This window comes from Pseudophryne corroboree, chromosome 9 (assembly GCF_028390025.1).
Source record: "Pseudophryne corroboree isolate aPseCor3 chromosome 9, aPseCor3.hap2, whole genome shotgun sequence".
In the NCBI taxonomy this organism is placed as follows: domain Eukaryota; kingdom Metazoa; phylum Chordata; class Amphibia; order Anura; family Myobatrachidae; genus Pseudophryne; species Pseudophryne corroboree.
In genome coordinates this window covers 282,306,461-282,327,891 of record NC_086452.1, presented here as the reverse complement: position 1 = coordinate 282,327,891, position 21,431 = coordinate 282,306,461, and the positions used below count along the sequence as shown (strand labels likewise).

At 47.9% G+C, this 21,431-nt stretch overlaps 1 protein-coding gene across 1 annotated transcript in view; it reads left to right on the top strand.

Moving 5' to 3' along the window:
* Nucleotides 1-21,431, top strand: part of MYH9 (myosin heavy chain 9) — an 889,869-nt gene that overhangs the window by 18,130 nt on the left and 850,308 nt on the right. The window contains 1 exon segment of the mRNA XM_063940322.1: nucleotides 5,501-5,850. Within this exon segment, the coding sequence (XP_063796392.1) occupies nucleotides 5,521-5,850 (330 nt within the window). The 5' untranslated portion in view covers nucleotides 5,501-5,520.

The window sequence follows — 21,431 nt, the reverse complement described above, 5'->3', positions numbered from 1 at the left end:
AATTCTTATTTCTCTGACGTCCTAGTGGATGCTGGGAACTCCGTAAGGACCATGGGGAATAGCGGCTCCGCAGGAGACTGGGCACATCTAAAGAAAGCTTTAGGACTAGCTGGTGTGCACTGGCTCCTCCCCTATGACCCTCCTCCAAGCCCCAGTTAGATTTCTGTGCCCGACGAGAAGGGTGCACACTAGGGGCTTTCCTGAGCTCTTTGTGAAAGTTTTAGTTTAGGTTTATTATTTTCAGTGAGACCTGCTGGCAACAGGCTCACTGCATCGTGGGACTAAGGGGAGAAGAAACGGACTCACCTGCGTGCAGAGTGGATCGGGTTTCTTAGGCTACTGGACATTAGCTCCAGAGGGACGATCACAGGTTCAGCCTGGATGGGTCCCGGAGCCGCGCCGCCGGCCCCCTTACAGAGCCAGAAGAGCGAAGAGGTCCGGTGAAATCGGCGGCAGAAGACGATCCTGTCTTCAGATAAGGTAGCGCACAGCACCGCAGCTGTGCGCCATTGCTCTCAGCACACTTCACACTCCGGTCACTGAGGGTGCAGGGCGCTGGGGGGGCAGCGCCCTGAGACGCAATAAATCGATAAAACCTTATATGGCTAAAATAAATGCATCACATATAACTCCTGGGCTATATGGATGCATTTAACCCCTGCCAAAACATATAGAAAACGGATGATAGGCTCCGCCCCTTTCTCGGCGTCCTTATCTCCTCAGCACACTGGCGCCATTTTCCCTCACAGCTCAGTTGGAGGGAAGCTCCCTGGCTCTCCCCTGCAGTCACTACACTACAGAAAGGGGTTAAAAAAGAGAGGGGGGCACAAATTAGGCGCAGTATAAACAATACAGCAGCTATAAAGGGAAAAACACTTATATAAGGTTATCCCTGTATATGTGTGTGTGTGTGTATATGTATATATATATATATATATCGCGCTCTGGTGTGTGCTGGCAAACTCTCCCTCTGTCTCCCCAAAGGGCTAGTGGGTCCTGTCCTCTATCAGAGCATTCCCTGTGTGTGCTGTGTGTCGGTACTTTTGTGTCGACATGTATGAGGAGAAAAATGATGTGGAGACGGAGTAGAGTGTCTGTAATAGTGTTGTCACCCCCTAGGGGGTCGACACCTGAGTGGATGTACTGTTGAAATTGCGTGACAGTGTCAGCTTTGTATAAAAGACAGTGGTTGACATGAGACAGCCGGCTACTCAGCTTGTGCATGTCCAGATGTCTCATACAAGGGCTCTAAAGCGCCCGTTACCTCAGATACAGACGCCGACACGGATACTGGCTCCTGTGTCGACGTGAAGAGTCAACCGTGATTTCCAATAGGGCCACACATTGCATGATTGAGGCAATGGAAAATGTTTACACTTTTCTGATAATATGAATACCACCAAAAAAGGGGTATTATGTTTGGTGAGGAAAAACTTCCTATAGTTTTCCTGAATCTGAAAAATAAAATGAGGTGTGTGATGATGCGTGGGTTTTCCTCCGATAACAATTGATAATTCTAAAAAGTTATTGGCAGTATACCTTTTCCCGCCAGTGGTTAGGGTGCGTTGGGAAACACCCCCTACAGGGGATAAGGCGCTCACACGATTGTAAGAACAAGGGCTCTACCCTCTCTTGAGATGGCCGCCCTTAAGGATCCTGCTGATAAAAAGCAGGAGGGTATCCTAAAATGTATTTACACACATACTGGTGTTATACTGCGACCAGCAATCGCCTCAGCCTGGATGTGCAGTGCTGGGTGGCGTGGTCGGATTCCCTGACTGGAAATATTGATATCCTAGATAAGGACAGTATATTATTGCCTATAGAGCAATTAAAAGATGCTTTTCTATATATGCATGATGCACAGCGGAATATTTGCCGACTGGCATCAAGTATAAGTGCTTTGTATCTACCAGTAAAGTGGTCAGGGATTCCAAACGGCATTTGGAATTGCCTTAAAAAAGGGGATGTACCCTAGGTCGCCTCTCAAAATAAGACGCCGTATTATCAGGCGCAGTCCTGGTTGGCAAGCGGACAAAAGGGTTCCTCTTTTCTGCTCGTGACAGAGGGAGAGGAAAATGGCTGCAGAGATCAGCCAGTTCCCAGGAACAGAAACCCTTTTCCGCCGCTGCCAAGCCCTCAGTATGACGCTAGGGCTTTACAAGTTCAGGCACGGTGGGGGCCCGTTCTCGGTGAATTTCAGTGCGCAGTGGGCTCACTCGCAAGTAGACCCCTGGATCCTTCAGGTAATATTTCAGGGGTACAAATTGGAATTCGAGACGTATTCCCCTCGCCGTTTCCAAAAAGTCTGTTTTACCGACGTCTCCCGCTGTCAGGGAGGCAGTTTTGGAAGCCATTCACAAGCTGTATTCCCAGCAGGTGATAATTAAGGTACCCCTCCTGCAACAGGGAACGGGGTATTATTCCACACTATTGTGGTACCGAAGCCAGACGGCTCGGTGAGACCGATTTTTTAAATCTAAAATCTTTGAACACTTACATACAGAGGTTCAAATTCAAAATTGAGTCACTCAGAGCAGTGATTGCAAACCTGGAAGAAGGGGACTACATGATGTCTCGGGACATCAAGGATGCTTACCTTCATGTCAAAATTTACCCTTCTCACCAAAGGTATCTCAGGTTATGGTACAGAACTGTCACTATCAGTTCAGACGCTGCCGTAGGGATGGTCCACGGCACCCCGGGTCTTTACTGAAGTAATGACCGAAATGATATTCCTTCGAAGGAAGGGAATTTTAGTTCTCCTTTACTTGGACGATTCCCTGATAAGGGTAAGATCCAGAGAACGGTTGGAGGTCGGTGTAGCACTATCTCAGGTAGTGTTGCGGCAGCACGAGTGGATTCTCAATATTCCAAAATCGCAGCTGGTTCCGACGACTTGTCTTCTGTTCCTAGGGATGATCCTGGACACAGTCCAGAAAGAAGGTGTTTCTCCCGGAGGAGAAAGCCAGGGAGTTATCCGAGCTAGTCAGGAACCTCCTAAAACCGAACCAAGTTTCAGTGCATCAATGCACAAGGGTTCTGGGTAAAAATGGTGGCTTCCTACGAAGTAATCCTATTCGGCAGATTCCACACAAGAAGTACTGAGAATCATAAGGAGAGGAGTAAGAACGATACTCGTGGTTCCGGATTGGCCAAGAAGGACTTGGTACCCGGAACTTCAAGAGATGCTCACGGAAGACCCGTGGCCTCTACCTCTAAGAAAGGACCTGCTCCAGCAGGGGCCTTGTCTGTTCCAAGACTTACCGCGGCTGCGTTTGACGGCATGGCGGTTGAACGCCGGATCCTGAAGGAAAAAGGCATTCCAGATGAAGTCATCCCTACCCTGGTCAAAGCCAGGAAGGATGTAAGCGCAAAACATTATCACCGCATTTGGCGAAAATATGTTGCGTGATGTTAGGCCAAGAAGGCCCCTACAGAGGAATTTCAACTAGGTAGTTTCCTCCATTTCCTGCAGACAGGACTGTCTATGGGCCTAAAATTAGGGTCCATTAAGGTTCAAATTTCGGCCCTGTCGATTTTCTTCCAGAAAGAACTGGCTTCAGTACCTGAAGTTCAGACATTTGTAAAAGGGGTACTGCATATACAACCTCCTTTTGTGCCTCCAGTGGCACCTTGGGATCTCAATGTTGTTTTGAGGTTCCTTAAGTCACATTGGTTGAACCACTCACCACTGTGGACTTAAAATATCATCTCACATGGAAGGTGACGATGCTGTTAGCCCTGGCTTCAACCAGGCGTGTGTCAGAATTGGCGGCTTTTATCATATAAAAGCCCTTACTTAATTTTTCATTCTGACAGGGCAGAATTGAGGACTCGTCCTCAATTTCTCCCTAAGGTGGTTTCTGCTTTTCACATGAACCAACCTGTTGTGGTGCCTGCGGCTACTAGGGACTTGGAGGACTCCAAGTTACTTGACGTTGTCAGGGCCCTGAAAATATGTTTCCAGGACGACTGGAGTCAGAAAATCTGACTCGCTGTTTATCCTGTATGCACCCAACAAGCTGGGTGCTCCTGCTTCTAAGCAGACTATTGCTCGTTGGATTTGTAGTACAATTCAGCTTGCACATTCTGTGGCAGGCCTGCCACAGCCAAAATCTGTAAAAGCCCATTCCACAAGGAAAGTGGGCTCATCTTGGGCGGCTGCCCGAGGGGTCTCGGCTTTACAACTTTGCAGAGCAGCTATTTGGTCAGGGGCAAACACGTTTGCTAAATTCTACAAATTTGATACCCTGGCTGAGGAGGACCTTGAGTTCTCTCATTCGGTGCTGCAGAGTCATCCGCACTCTCCCGCCCGTTTGGGAGCTTTGGTATAATCCCCATGGTCCTTACGGAGTTCCCAGCATCCACTAGGACGTCAGAGAAAATAAGATTTTACTTACCGATAAATCTATTTCTCGTAGTCCGTAGTGGATGCTGGGCGCCCATCCCAAGTGCGGATTGTCTGCAATACTTGTACATAGTTATTGTTAACTAAATCGGGTTATTGTTGTTGTGAGCCATCTTTTCAGAGGCTCCTTCATTGTTATCATACTGTTAACTGGGTTCAGATCACAAGTTGTACGGTGTGATTGGTGTGGCTGGTATGAGTCTTACCCGGGATTCAATATCCTTCCTTATTATGTACGCTCGTCCGGGCACAGTATCCTAACTGAGGTTTGGAGGAGGGTCATAGAGGGAGGAGCCAGTGCACACCAGCTAGTCCTAAAGCTTTCTTTAGATGTTCCCAGTCTCCTGCGGAGCCGCTATTCCCCATGGTCCTTACGGAGTTCCCAGCATCCACTACGGACTACGAGAAATAGATTTATCGGTAAGTAAAATCTTATTTTTCAAGCCATTATGTGTTTGGAGAACCCAAGAAAATTAGTGTAAAAATTGCATTCTGAGCCATGGTTGTAATCTAACCCGTGATTCTAGTTTTTATTGAGGCAGCAGTGTGAGCCTGGCCTTCCCCACGTGGTGGTGGTGGTAGATTCCGCAGCGCTTTCAGAGAATATTTGTACATACACATCGGTCCCTGCCGCAGTGGAGCTTGCAGTCTATAATTCCCTGCAAATCTGTAGTTTCATTTTCAACACTATTATGTTACTATATAGAAGAAACAGAATGATCATGTTAATTTAACAAGATTATTCTTGTTGTATAATTTTTAACGTTTTTAATTTGAAGGGTATGTTTAACATTCATTCTGCATGACCTGTTCTGACGAGCACCAAAAAAGGCAATTCCAGCTTTAGAGGCAGATGTCGGAAATACTGTAACAATGTTCATATGTGACTGTTTGCCAAGTGATGAAATATTTGCTAAGACTAAGGTCAGCATGACTTCCTTCCTTCCAACTTTGTGTTAATGCAGAACTTTAATTACTTGTACACTTAGGCTAGTCATGCTGTCAAGAGCAAAGGCTCTCTAATTAGGTGGAATTTTGTATTTATATATTTTTACAAATTTATATTTGCTATTTCTTTGCATTCTGCAGGTCTGATAACCTGAAAAATCATGGCACAAAAGGATGCAGACCAGTACCTCTATGTGGATCGCAATCTCAACAACCCTTTAGCTCAGGCGGACTGGGCAGCAAAAAAACAAGTATGGGTGCCCTCAGAAAAGCATGGATTTGAGGCAGCTAGCCTGAAGGAAGAAGCTGGTGATGAGGCGATTGTTGAATTGGCAGAGAATGGCAAAAGAGTAAAGGTTAATAAAGATGATATACAAAAGATGAACCCTCCTAAATTCTCCAAAGTTGAAGACATGGCTGAGCTTACATGTTTAAATGAAGCATCTGTCCTGCACAATCTGAAAGAACGATACTACTCTGGTTTAATTTATGTAAGTAAATCTTTGTTATTTAACTTTGAACACCTACAGGAATATTATCCTATCACGTGACATTATTGTGTGTAATATATGCCCAGCGCTTGACTGATTTTATACACTCCTATACGAACTTAAATCATATCTTAACAGACATTTCTGCTTGCTATATAGTTCTCTGCTGCGATTTCACGACTTCTGGGTCCTGCCTTTTGTATGAGCAACTCTTAAGGGGGTATACACGTACAGATTCGAGAACGGCACGATGTGGGCTTAGCGATCGCTATAGGGCATACACATGGAGCGATCAGTGCTTACTTTCTAAGCAATCTAGTCAGATTGCTTAGAAAGCAAAAATAGTTACCCCCCTTTATTGGTTTTATAGTTAAAATTGTCTGAGACTGCAGACTAAGGGGGTAATTCCAAATTGATCGCAGCAGGATTTTTTTTTTTTAGCAGTTGGGCAAAACCATGTGCACTGCAGGGGATGCAGATATAACATGTGCAGAGAGTTAGATTTGGGTGGGTTATTTTAGTTCTGTGCAGGGTAAATACTGGCTGCTTTATCTTTACACTGCAATTTAGATTTCAGTTTCAACACACCCCACCCAAATCTCTCTCTGCACATGTTATATCTGTCCCCCCTGCAGTGCACATGGTTTTGCCCAATTGCTAATAAACTTGCTGCTGCGATCAACTCAGAATTAGGCCCTTATGCTAGCCATACATCAGACCAACTTTTCTCCAGCACTCCAAACTTCCAACCATCCAACTTGTCTGTTCAACTAAAACAGTGCCCCACACATGTAACCAACTTTTTACCAGTGCTCCACACATCTAACCAACTTTTCATCAGGCCAACTTCTGTCCAACTTGTGATGTCACCGAAGTAGGCGGACAGTGCCTGCCTACAGTACTTCAGTTTTTTTTTTTTTTTTTTTTTCCGATTCCAAACATGCAGAAGTGTCTTTATTTCAGTGAAACTGGGCTTTTTTTTCACCACCATACATTTATTAAATTTACTTATTTTTATAGTGAACTATGGATACCAGCATGGTTGGGCTGCCAAGGCAAATTTGGACTGCATTTGAATGGGTGTGGTATTGAAAGTCAACAGTAACTAGGTTGACCATGTCTAGGTCGACAGGGTATCTAGGTCGACAGGGTAAAAGGTCGACATGAGTTTTTAATGTTATTTTGGTGTCGTTTTCTTTGTAGAGTAACCGGGAACCCCAATTAGTGCACCGCGTCCCCTCGCATGGCTCGCCATGCTTCGGGCATGGTGCCTTCGCTCCGCTACCGCTTCGCTCGGCACACATTACCGTTCCAATCGTAGTCCACGTGGATTAAGTATGAAAAGGTTAAAAAAAAGAGAAAAATTGTGAAAAACTCATGTCTACCTAGTTACTGTCGACCAATAGTGGTCGACCTAGACATTGTCGACCTAGTTACTGTCGACTTTCAATCCGTATCCCCATTTGAATGAGGGAAAAAGGATACATGCAACCTCCTGTATCAGAATCAGCTACTATGTATTTCTCTATCGTCCTAGTGGATGCTGGGGTTCCTGAAAGGACCATGGGGAATAGCGGCTCCGCAGGAGACAGGGCACAAAAAGTAAAGCTTTTTCCGATCAGGTGGTGTGCACTGGCTCCTCCCCCTATGACCCTCCTCCAGACTCCAGTTAGATTTTTGTGCCCGGCCGAGAAGGGTGCAATCTAGGTGGCTCTCCTAAAGAGCTGCTTAGAAAAAGTTTAGCTAGGTTTTTTATTTTACAGTGATTCCTGCTGGCAACAGGATCACTGCAGCGAGGGACTGAGGGGAGAAGGAGTCAACTCACCTGCGTGCAGGATGGATTGGTTTCTTGGCTACTGGACATCAAGCTCCAGAGGGACGATCACAGGTACAGCCTGGATGGTCACCGGAGCCACGCCGCCGGCCCCCTTGCAGATGCTGAAATCAGAAGAGGTCCAGAATCGGCGGCTGAAGACTCCTGCAGTCTTCTAAAGGTAGCGCACAGCACTGCAGCTGTGCGCCATTTTCCTCTCAGCACACTTCACACTGCAGTCACTGAGGGTGCAGGGCGCTGGGAGGGGGGCGCCCTGGGAGGCAAATGATTACCTATAAAGGCTAAAAATACCTCACATATAGCCCTAGAGGCTATATGGAGATATTTAACCCCTGCCTAATTTTTCTAAATAGCGGGAGACGAGCCCGCCAGAAAAGGGGCGGGGCCTATCTCCTCAGCACACGGCGCCATTTCCTCTCACAGCTCCGCTGGTCAGGACGGCTCCCAAGTCTCTCCCCTGCACTGCACTACAGAAACAGGGTAAAACAGAGAGGGGGGGGCACATTTATGGCGATATTTTGATATAACAAAGCAGCTATAAGGGAGCACTTATTATAAGGCTATCCCTGATATATATATATATAGCGCTTTTGGTGTGTGCTGGCAAACTCTCCCTCTGTCTCCCCAAAGGGCTAGTGGGTCCTGTCTTCGTTAGGAGCATTCCCTGTGTGTCTGCTGTGTGTCGGTACGTGTGTGTCGACATGTATGAGGACGATATTGGCGTGGAGGCGGAGCAATTGCCAAATATGAGGATGTCACCCCCTAGGGAGTCGACACCAGAATGGATGCCTTTATTTATGGAACTACGGGATAGTGTCAACACGCTAAAGCAGTCGTTTGACGACATGAGACGGCCGGACAATCAATTAGTGCCTGTCCAGGCGACTCAAACACCGTCAGGGGCTGTGAAACGCCCTTTGCCTCAGTCGGTCGACACAGACCCAGACACAGGCGATGACTCCAGTGGTGACGGTGACGAATCAACCGTATTTTCCAGTAGGGCCACACGTTATATGATTTTGGCAATGAAGGAGGCGTTACATTTAGCTGATACTACAGGTACCACTAAACAGGGTATTATGTGGGGTATGAAAAAACTACCTATAGTTTTTCCTGAATCAGAAGAACTAAATGACGTGTGTAATGAAGCGTGGGTTGCCCCTGATAAAAAGCTGATCATTTCAAAGAAATTATTGGCATTATACCCTTTCCCGCCAGAGGTTAGGGAGCGCTGGGAAACACCTCCTAGGGTGGACAAGGCGCTAACACGCTTATCTAAACAAGTGGCGTTACCCTCTCCTGAGACGGCCGCACTTAAAGATCCATCAGATAGGAGGATGGAAAATATCCAAAAAAGTATATACACACATGCAGGTGTTATACTACGACCAGCTGTAGCGACTGCCTGGATGGGCAGTGCGGGGGTAGTTTGGTCAGAGTCCCTGATTGAAAATATTGATACCCTGGACAGGGACAATATTTTACTGTCGTTAGAACAAATAAAGGATGCATTTCTTTATATGCGTGATGCACAGAGGGATATATGCACACTGGCATCACGGGTAAGTGCTATGTCCATTTCGGCCAGAAGAGCTTTATGGACGCGACAGTGGACAGGCGATGCGGATTCAAAACGGCATATGGAAGTTTTGCCGTATAAAGGGGAGGAGTTATTTGGAGTCGGTCTATCAGATTTGGTGGCCACGGCTACAGCCGGGAAATCCACCTTTCTACCTCAAGTCACTCCCCAACAGAAAAAGGCACCGACTTTTCAACCGCAGCCCTTTCGTTCCTTTAAAAATAAGAGAGCAAAGGGCTATTCATATCTGCCACGAGGCAAAGGTCGAGGGAAGAGACAGCAACACGCAGCTCCTTCCCAGGATCAGAAGCCCTCCCCGGCTTCTACAAAAGCCTCAGCATGACGCTGGGGCTTCTCAAGCGGACTCTGGGACGGTGGGGGGTCGTCTCAAAAATTACAGCGCGCAGTGGGCTCACTCGCAAGTAGATCCCTGGATCCTGCAGATAATATCTCAGGGATACAGGTTGGAATTAGAGACAGATCCACCTCGCCGTTTCCTGAAGTCTGCTTTACCAACGTCCCCCTCCGAAAGGGAGACTGTTTTGGAAGCCATTCACAAGCTGTACTCTCAGCAGGTGATAGTCAAGGTACCTCTTCTGCAACAAGGGAAGGGGTATTATTCCACTCTTTTTGTGGTACCGAAGCCGGATGGCTCGGTAAGACCTATTCTAAATCTGAAGTCCTTGAACCTGTACATAAAGAAGTTCAAGTTCAAAATGGAGTCACTCAGAGCAGTGATAGCGAACCTGGAAGAGGGGGACTTTATGGTATCCTTGGACATCAAGGATGCGTATCTCCACGTTCCAATTTACCCCTCACACCAGGGGTACCTCAGGTTCGTTGTACAAAACTGTCACTATCAGTTTCAGACGCTGCCGTTCGGATTGTCCACGGCACCTCGGATCTTTACAAAGGTAATGGCCGAGATGATGATTCTTCTTCGAAGAAAAGGCGTATTAATTATCCCATACTTGGACGATCTCCTAATAAGGGCGAGGTCCAGAGAACAGCTAGAGATGGGATTAGCACTGTCTCAAGAAGTGCTAAAACAGCACGGGTGGATTCTGAATATTCCAAAATCCCAGTTAATGCCGACAACTCGTCTGCTGTTCCTAGGGATGATTCTGGACACGGTTCAGAAAAAGGTTTTTCTCCCGGAGGAAAAAGCCAAGGAGTTATCCGAGCTTGTCAGGAACCTCCTAAAACCAGGAAAGGTGTCTGTACATCAATGCACAAGAGTCCTGGGAAAAATGGTGGCTTCTTACGAAGCAATTCCATTCTGCAGATTCCACGCAAGAATTTTCCAAAGGGATCTGTTGGACAAATGGTCAGGGTCGCATCTTCAGATGCACCTGCGGATAACCCTGTCTCCAAGGACAAGGGTGTCTCTTCTGTGGTGGTTGCAGAGTGCTCATCTATTGGAGGGCCGCAGATTCGGCATACAGGATTGGATCCTGGTGACCACGGACGCCAGCCTGAGAGGCTGGGGAGCAGTCACACAAGGAAGAAACTTCCAGGGAGTATGGACGAGCCTGGAAACGTCTCTTCACATAAACATTCTGGAACTAAGAGCAATATACAATGCTCTAAGCCAGGCAGAACCTCTGCTTCAGGGAAAACCGGTGTTGATCCAGTCGGACAACATCACGGCAGTCGCCCATGTGAACAGACAGGGCGGCACAAGAAGCAGGAGTGCAATGGCAGAAGCTGCAAGGATTCTTCGCTGGGCAGAGAATCATGTGATAGCACTGTCAGCAGTGTTCATCCCGGGAGTGGACAACTGGGAAGCAGACTTCCTCAGCAGACACGATCTTCACCCAGGAGAGTGGGGACTTCATCCAGAAGTCTTCCACATGCTGGTAACCTGTTGGGAAAGACCAATGGTGGACATGATGGCGTCTCGCCTCAACAAAAAACTGGACAGGTATTGCGCCAGGTCAAGAGATCCGCAGGCAATAGCTGTGGACGCGCTGGTAACGCCTTGGGTGTACCAGTCGGTGTATGCGTTTCCTCCTCTGCCTCTCATACCAAAAGTATTGAGAATTATACGGCAAAGAGGCGTAAGAACGATACTAGTGGTTCCGGATTGGCCAAGAAGGACTTGGTACCCGGAACTTCAAGAGATGATCACGGAAGATCCGTGGCCTCTACCTCTAAGGAGGGACTTGCTTCAGCAGGGTCCCTGTCTGTTTCAAGACTTACCGCGGCTGCGTTTGACGGCATGGCGGTTGAACGCCGGATCCTAAAGGAAAAAGGCATGCCGGAAGAAGTCATTCCTACTTTGATTAAAGCAAGGAAGGAAGTAACCGTGCAACATTATCACCGAATTTGGCGAAAATATGTTGCGTGGTGCGAAGATCGGAGTGCTCCGACGGAGGAATTTCAACTGGGTCGATTCCTACATTTCCTGCAATCAGGATTGTCTATGGGTCTCAAATTGGGATCTATTAAGGTTCAAATTTCGGCCCTGTCGATTTTCTTTCAAAAAGAATTGGCTTCAGTCCCTGAAGTCCAGACCTTTGTTAAGGGAGTGCTGCATATACAGCCTCCTGTGGTGCCTCCAGTGGCACCGTGGGATCTCAATGTGGTTTTGGACTTCCTAAAATCTCATTGGTTTGAACCACTAAAAAAGGTGGATTTGAAATATCTCACATGGAAAGTGACCATGCTTCTAGCCCTGGCTTCTGCCAGGAGAGTGTCAGAATTGGCAGCTTTATCTTACAAAAGCCCATATCTGATTTTCCATTCGGACAGGGCAGAACTGCGGACTCGTCCGCATTTTCTCCCTAAGGTGGTGTCAGCATTTCATCTGAACCAGTCTATTGTAGTGCCTGCGGCTACAAGTGACTTGGAGGACTCCAAGTTACTGGACGTTGTCAGAGCATTAAAAATATATATTGCAAGGACAGCTGGAGTCAGAAAATCTGACTCGTTGTTTATATTGTATGCACCCAACAAGATGGGTGCTCCTGCGTCTAAGCAGACGATTGCTCGTTGGATCTGTAGCACAATCCAACTTGCACATTCTGTGGCAGGCCTGCCACAGCCTAAATCTGTAAAGGCCCACTCCACAAGGAAGGTGGGCTCATCTTGGGCGGCTGCCCGAGGGGTCTCGGCATTACAACTTTGCCGAGCAGCTACGTGGTCAGGGGAGAACACGTTTGTAAAATTTTACAAATTTGATACTCTGGCTAAGGAGGACCTGGAGTTCTCTCATTCGGTGCTGCAGAGTCATCCGCACTCTCCCGCCCGTTTGGGAGCTTTGGTATAATCCCCATGGTCCTTTCAGGAACCCCAGCATCCACTAGGACGATAGAGAAAATAAGATTTTACTTACCGATAAATCTATTTCTCGGAGTCCGTAGTGGATGCTGGGCGCCCATCCCAAGTGCGGATTATCTGCATAAATTGTACATAGTTATTGTTAACTAATTCGGGTTATTGTTGAAGGAAGCCATCTTTCAGAGGCTCCGCTGTTATCATACTGTTAACTGGGTTTAGATCACAAGTTGTACGGTGTGATTGGTGTGGCTGGTATGAGTCTTACCCGGGATTCAAAATCCTCCCTTATTGTGTACGCTCGTCCGGGCACAGTACCTAACTGGAGTCTGGAGGAGGGTCATAGGGGGAGGAGCCAGTGCACACCACCTGATCGGAAAAAGCTTTACTTTTTGTGCCCTGTCTCCTGCGGAGCCGCTATTCCCCATGGTCCTTTCAGGAACCCCAGCATCCACTACGGACTCCGAGAAATAGATTTATCGGTAAGTAAAATCTTATTTTTATCAATACTTTTCATATTGTTACATGCATCTACAATTGGTCTTAATTGCTCTCCTGTAATGAGTACTTTTAGGACGGTATTCAAATTATATATCCTGCCTAATCTTCTTTCTAAAGTGATCCCCGTTATCGAGCATATCACGCCCATAGTAATCAGGTTTAGCTGCATAACGGATTGGGTGCCCTCGCTACTGAAATTATTATATCACGCCCATCAGCAGCAACAGAACAGGTGTGGAAGGGGATGAAAATAATTGAATGCCGCCCTTAAGGTCTTATTGTGTGTAAAATAAATGTGTGTTAATTTGGAACCACCAGCATTTCTGAATATAATTGGCTCTCTAGCACGACCCTTTATATTTGTTTTAGCTTTCCCTATTAATTGAGACAATTACAGCCTTACAAATGTGTATGTATGTATGTATGTGTATGTATGTGTATCTATATTTCTCTAACGTCCTAAGTGGATGCTGGGGACTCCGTAAGGACCATGGGGAATAGCGGCTCCGCAGGAGACTGGGCACAACTATGAAAGCTTTAGGACTACCTGGTGTGCACTGGCTCCTCCCTCTATGACCCTCCTCCAGACCTCAGTTAGAATTTTGTGCCCGGCCGAGCTGGATGCACACAAGGGGCTCTCCTGAGCTCTTAGAAAGAAAGTAATATTTAGGTTTTTTATTTTCAGTGAGATCTACTGGCAACAGACTCACTGCTACGAGGGACCTAGGGGAGAGAAGCGAACCTGCCTGCCTGCAGCTAGCTTGGGCTTCTAGGCTACTGGACACCATTAGCTCCAGAGGGATCGAACACAGGCCCAGCCTCGGTCGTCCGGTCCCGGAGCCGCGCCGCCGTCCCCCTAGCAGAGCCAGAAGCAAGAAGACGTTCCTGGAAATCGGCGGCAGAAGACTTCGGTCTTCATTAAGGTAGCGCACAGCACTGCAGCTGTGCGCCATTGCTCTCCATGCACACCACATACTCCGGTCACTGATGGGTGCAGGGCGCTGGGGGGGGCGCCCTGGGCTGCAATAGGAGTACCTTACTTGGCAAATTAACACACATAATATAGTCTTTAAGACTAAGACTATATATGTGTAAAATCCCCTGCCATAACTATAAAAAAAGCGGGAGACGTCCACCGAAAAAGGGGCGGGGCTATCTCCCTCAGCACACTGGCGCCATTTTCCCTCACGGCTCCGCTGGAAGGATCGCACCCCAGGCTCTCCCCTGCAGTTCCAGACTACATAGGGTAAGAAAGAGGGGGGGCACTAATTTTAGGCGCAATCTGTGTTATATAAGCAGCTATAGGGGAAAAATCACTGTGTAGTGTGTATCCCTGTTTTATATAGCGCTTTGGTGTGTGCTGGCATACTCTCTCTGTCTCCCCAAAGGGCTTTGTGGGGTCCTGTCCTCGGTCAGAGCATTCCCTGTGTGTGTGCGGTGTGTCGGTACGGCTGTGTCGACATGTTTGATGAGGAGGCTTATGTGGAGGCGGAGCAGGTGCCGATAAATGTGATGTCACCCCCTTCGGGGCCGACACCTGAATGGATGGACATGTGGAAGGAATTACGTGATAGTGTCGACTCCTTACATAAAAGGTTTGACGACATAGCGGATGTGGGACAGCTGGCTTCTCAGCGCATGCTTGCCCAGGCGTCTCAAAAGCCATCAGGGGCTCTAAAACGCCCGCTACCTCAGATGGCAGACACAGATGTCGATACGGACTCCAGTGTCGACGACGATGAGACTAGCGTACATTCCAGTAGAGCCAACCGTTATGATTGCGGCTATGAAAAATGTGTTGCACATTTCTGATATTACCCCAGGTACCACAAAAAAGGGTATTATGTTTGGGGAGAAAAAACTACCAGTGGTTTTTCCTCCATCTGATGAATTAAATGAGGTGTGTGAAGAAGCGTGGGCTTCCCCCGATAAGAAACTGGTAATTTCTAAAAAGTTACTAATGGCGTACCCTTTACCGCCAGAGGACAGGTTACGGTGGGAGACATCCACTAGGGTGGATAAGGCGCTCACACGTCTGTCAAAGAAGGTGGCACTACCGTCTCCGGACACGAACGCCCTAAAGGAACCTGCTGATAGGAAGCAGGAGGCTATCCTGAAGTCTGTTTATACACACTCAGGCATTATACGGAGACCAGCTACTGCTTCAGCATGGATGTGCAGTGCTGCAGCTGCGTGGTCAGATTCCCTGTCAGAAAATATTGATACCTTAGACAGGGACACTATATTGCTAACCATAGAGCATATAAAAGACGCTGTCTTATACATGAGATGCACAGAGGGATATTTGCCGGCTGGCATCTAGAATTAATGCAATGTCCATTTCTTTTTCATCCACTAGGGGTCACTGGAGTACTCTTGGGATATGGACGGGCTTCCGTAGGAACACAGCACTGAATATTTAAATTTAGTAACACTCCACCCCTCCATATCCCTGAGCACTTACTCAGTGTTTTTTCTGTGCTGAACGTGGCAACACATGCTTAGCTGAAGTCACGGTTTTGTTGAAGAAACTTTTATTTTTAATTTTTATTTTTTCTACTGTTTGACCACATCCCTGTCCCCCTTCCAAAAGGCAGGGTCAGGGATAGTGCAGCTGCTGATTGCAGCACGGGCGTGTCGGGCCTCTCTGAAAGAGCTCCCTCACAGCCCTCACATCCTCCTGCACTGGCTGGCCGGCGCTTACTGAAAAGCCCCGTCGGAGCCTCCGCACGTCTGCAGGAGTGAGGTATGTGAAACGGGGCGGTCAGCTCCCGCTGCCGCCCCGACGTGTGGAGACATAGTGCTGGGTGACGGCAAGGAGCGGCTCTCCCCTCTCGGCCTCCGGCATCTTCCCGCTCAGGCGCCCGCCCATTCCACCCCGCTCAGGCGGCCGCACGTTCGTCCACAGACCTCCGTGCAGGCACCGCGGCTCTCTCCACTCAGGCGCCCGCACGTTCGGCCACAGACCTCCGTGCAGGCGCAGCGGCTCTCTCCACTCAGGCGCCCGCACGTTCGGCCACAGACCTCCGTGCAGGCGCCGCGGCTCTCCCCGCTCAGGTACCCGCCCGTTAGGCCACAGCCTCCGGCCAGGCACCTCGGAACGACCCTCACTTCGCCGCAGCGCTACCTTGGTAGCTGACACGCTATTATACAGGAGCCCACCGCTGGGACACACGAGGCACATAGCGCTCTACGATACCCGCTGGGGGCCCACACGCTGCGCTGCCGCTGTAATAAGATAAACAGCCATTACAGGGGGGACATATCAGTGAAATACTGCAGCAGCAGAGGGATTATTACAGTATAATCAGTGAATGCAGCACTGTGATTATATGTATAAGTATAGCAGGGCAGCCATTTTTAACATGCTTCCTGTGTCTTCCTCTGTGATTCCAGAACGTTCCTGTCCTACATCTCTTCTCCACCGGAGGCGCAGGGGTGTTCGTGGGAATTTGGGATCAAATTTTATAGTACTGGCCACGTGTATTGCACTGGGCCAGATATATATACAGAGCCACCTTATTGCTATTTTACTGAGTCGTGCAGGTGTCTGTGTTTTGTGTATTGTATTGTCTGTCGCCATAATGAGTAAGGCACCAGCAAAAACTAAAAAGCATATTTGCAAAGTATGTGGCAGTGTGTTACCGGATGGATCTACCACATGTAACGTATGTTTTGTGGATTCCGTTCAGAATACCATTTCTGCTCCGGTTTTGCAACCAATTTCATCACCGGATCCTCCGTGGGGTATGTTAGTAAATGTACTGGAGAAATTTCAGACAGAAATGACCGCTGCTCGTCTGGAGCGAGAAACGCTAAGATCTGAGTCTAGGGTGAGACCGCCAGAACTACCGGAGGCGTCTCAGCCTTGCGTAGGGTCCAAATCCATTTTGGGCAAACGGGATAATTTTCATATGTCTTATGATTTTCCAGTGTCTGCTATGTTGCAGTCTGACGATTCCATCCCAGACCTCACGGAACACGATGAGGGGGAGGAGGGCGAAGTGGAGTCAGACGGCGAGGATGTTAACAGTTCCGGCATTGATGATCTCATCAGAGCGGTACGGCAGTCGCTAAGGTTTCCTGAAGCTGAGCAGCCTCTCACCAATGATCAGGTCATATTTACTAAACGACGGAAGACGCCAGTAAGTTTTCCTGTGTCGGATTCTCTAAATCAGATGTTAGTAGAATCCAGACAGAATCCAGATAAACGGTTTTCTATACCTCGCAGATTTAAGTCTAGTTATCCGTTTCCAGAATCGGTAACGGGTACATGGGAGAATCCACCAATAGTTGATTCTTCAGTGTCAAAGCTTACCAAGAAATTAACCATACCAGTGCCATCAGCTACTACGCTTAAAGATCCGTCAGATCGTAAGATAGAAACTATGCTTAAATCCATGTATGTAGCAGCAGGTGTGATGCTAAGACCTGGATTGGTTGGCATTTGGGTCACTAAGGCGCTCATAATATGGCTTACAGAACTCAAATCGGCTTTACATGACGAAAACCTGATAATTCAGGTGAATCAAATGATTGAGGCTGTAGAGTATCTCTGTACAGCGTCTACTGACGTCTGTCAACTCACTTCTCGTATTTCATCTTCGCTAGTTACGGCACGAAGGGCACTCTACCTGCGTACTTATCAAGCGGAGGCAGAGGTCAAACGAAGTATAGAGGCGTTGCCTTACGATGGCAAGAAGTTGTTTGGTCCAGAATTGGACGCATGGATTAAGGAGGCTACGGGAGGTAAGTCTGTGTTCTTACCATTGCCTCCACCTGCGCCAAGAAGAAGGTACGCTGGACCTTCGTTCAAATCCTTTAGACCTCAGCCCTTTCGAGGACGTGGCAGAGGATCAGCCACGCCTGCTAGACGTGGTCGAGGACGTGGTTTCCATCAAACCAACACAACTCGCCAAGACGCTAAGGTTACCGACAAGCCAGTGGCATGACGGGTTACCAGCCCATCTCGGATCTCCAATTGTGGGAGCACGCCTTCACACGTTCCATGGGGCGTGGTTCCACATGTCCGCGGAGGGCTGGATTCGCAATTTAGTGTTAAAAGGTTACAAAATAGAGTTCGACTGTCTTCCGCCTCTGCGGTTTTTCAAGACAGGTTTGCCTCTGTCGGACGACAAGAGGACAGTTTTGCAAATTGCCATTCAGTCCTTACTGGATTCGGCAGTGTTGATTCCGGTCCCTGTACACCAACAGGGTCAGGGTTATTATTCAAGTCTGTTTGTGGTCCCGAAGCCGGATTGCTCAGTCAGACCAATATTGAACTTAAAGGGCCTCAATCAGTACGTAACTTACTACAGATTCAAAATGGAGTCTCTACGGTCGGTGATTGCGGGGTTAGAGACCAAGGAATTTATGATTGCGCTAGACCTCAAGGATGCGTACTTACACATTCCAATTTGGCAGCCTCATCAGAAATTCTTACGATTTGCAATACGCCAGAACCATTACCAGTTTCAGGCTCTGCCGTTTGGCCTGTCATCAGCGCCTCGGGTATTCACCAAAGTAATGTCTGTGATGATAGCTCACCTCAGATCCCTGGGAGTGACGATAGTTCCGTATTTAGACGATCTGCTCATCAAAGCTCCGTCTCAACAGATACTTACCCAACATGCGCTGCTAACTTACAATGTACTGGTTCACCACGGTTGGATTGTCAATTTCAAGAAATCACATCTGATTCCGTCTCAACGCCTTCAGTTCCTAGGTATGATTCTCGATACGGTCAATCAAAGGATTTACCTACCACAACAGAAAGTACAAATGCTACGCCATCTAGTACAATTAGTACTCAAACCACGCACAGTGTCGGTACACTTGTGCATTCGCCTGTTAGGCACAATGGTGGCAGCTTTCGAGGCGCTTCAGTTCGGGAGATTTCACTCTCGTCCATTTCAGCTGAACGTGCTTGCCCAGTGGTCGGGCTCGCATCTGCAGATTCACCACAGAGTGAGGTTGTCACCAATAGCAAGAGTTTCTCTGCTCTGGTGGCTCAAGGAACACAATTTAACCGCAGGAAGACGGTTCGGAGTTTGCAATTGGATAATTCTAACTACGGACGCCAGTCTCAGAGGTTGGGGAGCGGTAATTCAAAATTGTCAGCTCCAGGGTCTCTGGGCGGATCACGAAAAATTGCTGTCAATAAATGTTCTTGAACTCCGCGCGATTTTCAATGCGCTACGACAAGCGGTGCACATGGTTCGCTCTCAGCCTGTCCAAGTGCAGTCGGACAATGCGACAGCGGTCGCATACATCAACAAACAAGGAGGAACGAGAAGCCGCATGGCAATGCGGGAAGTAGCTCGAATCCTCAATTGGGCAGAATACCACCAGGTGATATTGTCGGCCGTGTTCATTCCGGGAGTGGACAACTGGGAAGCGGATTATCTCAGTCGTCGGGATCTTCACCCAGGCGAATGGTCATTAAATCCAGAAGTGTTTCACATGTTGGTTCAGCGATGGGGTTATCCTCAGGTGGACCTGATGGCATCTCGACACAATCATCAAACGCCCCAGTATGTGTCCAGAACAAGAGATCCAAAGGCAGTCGCGGTGGATGCTCTCACTGTCGCGTGGCCGTACAGTCTGGTGTATCTGTTTCCACCGTTTCCGCTGCTCCCTCTGGTGCTAAAACGGATCAAAAGAGAGTCGCTCACAGTCATACTAGTGGCGCCTCATTGGCCTCGGAGAGCTTGGTTCTCGGATCTTCGAGGATTACTCGCAGACGATCCGTGGCCACTCCCGATACGTCCAGACCTGTTACAACAGGGTCCTTTTCTTTACCCCGATTTAGCGCGGCTGCGTTTGACGGGGTGGCTGTTGAGACCGCCCTCTTAAAAAGAGAGGGCATTCCAGATTCAGTTATACCAACCATGTTACGGGCTAGAAAGCCGGTTACGGCAGCTCATTATTACAGAATATGGCGTGCCTATATAGGTTGGTGTGAAGCTCGGAAATTTCCGACATCAGCTTTCAAGTATGCCGCCTTTTGTTGTTTCTACAATCAGGCTTAGATGGAGGATTGCGTTTATCTACACTAAAGGTGCAGGTATCTGCTTTGTCAATTTACTTTCAAAGACGATTGGCTCTATTGCCGTCTATTCGCACCTTTCTCCAAGGTGTAATCAGGGTACAGCCTCCTTTCATTCCACCTACAGCGCCATGGGACTTGAATCTGGTTTTGGAGTTCTTACAGTCTTCATATTTTGAACCCTTACAATAAGTGGATATAAAGTTTCTCACTTGGAAAACAATTTTTCTCTTAGCCTTAGCTTCGGCAAGGCGTGTTTCGGATTTGGGTGCCTTGTCATGCAAGCCACCGTATTTGGTGTTTCATGATGACAGAGCGGAACTTCGGACGAATCCCGCCTTCTTACCAAAGGTAGTGTCATCTTTTCACATCAATCAACCAATAGTAGTTCCTGTGTTGACAGCACATTCTGGAACTCTGGATGTGGTTCGTGCGTTACGCGTTTATGTAACCCGAACGTCTTCAGTTCGTAAGACGGATACGTTATTTGTTCTCTATGATGCTGCCAAGATGGGTTGGCCAGCATCTAAACAAACTTTATCCAGATGGATAAAACTGACCATACGCCAGGCTTACCTTCATGCTAGGTTACAACCGCCTACGTCAGTAACCGCTCATTCCACACGTTCTGTGGGAACTTCATGGGCAGCTGGTCGTGGGGCTTCTGCGACGCAGCTTTGCCGGGCGGCTACATGGTCTTCAGTGCACACGTTTGTGCGCTTTTACAAGTTTGATACTTTTGCGGCATCAGCATCTAGCTTTGGCCGCCTAGTGTTACAAGTGCCAAACTGCTCTCCCGCCCACGGGGGAAGCTTTGGTACGTCCCAAGAGTACTCCAGTGACCCCTAGTGGATGAAAAAGAAAATAGGATTTTGGTACTTACCAGGTAAATCCTTTTCTTTGAATCCATAGGGGTCACTGGACGCCCACCCAGAGCAGTTTACTTACTTGGGGTTAGTTCTGAGGATCTTATGGTAACACATTTTCACCGACTGGTTCAAGTTACAAGTGCTGGTTAGGGTGTCAACTGTTAGTTGTCAGTAACGTTATGGGTTAACTTCGTTATTGTCAGTTATGTTATATGTAATACTCCATTATTAACCTCTCTTAATTCCTGTTCGGCTCAGTAAAAAACACTGAGTAAGTGCTCAGGGATATGGAGGGGTGGAGTGTTACTAAATTTAAATATTCAGTGCTGTGTTCCTACGGAAGCCCGTCCATATCCCAAGAGTACTCCAGTGACCCCTATGGATTCAAAGAAAAGGATTTACCTGGTAAGTACCAAAATCCTATTTTCTCTAACGTCCTAGTGGATGCTGGGGACTCCGTCAGGACCATGG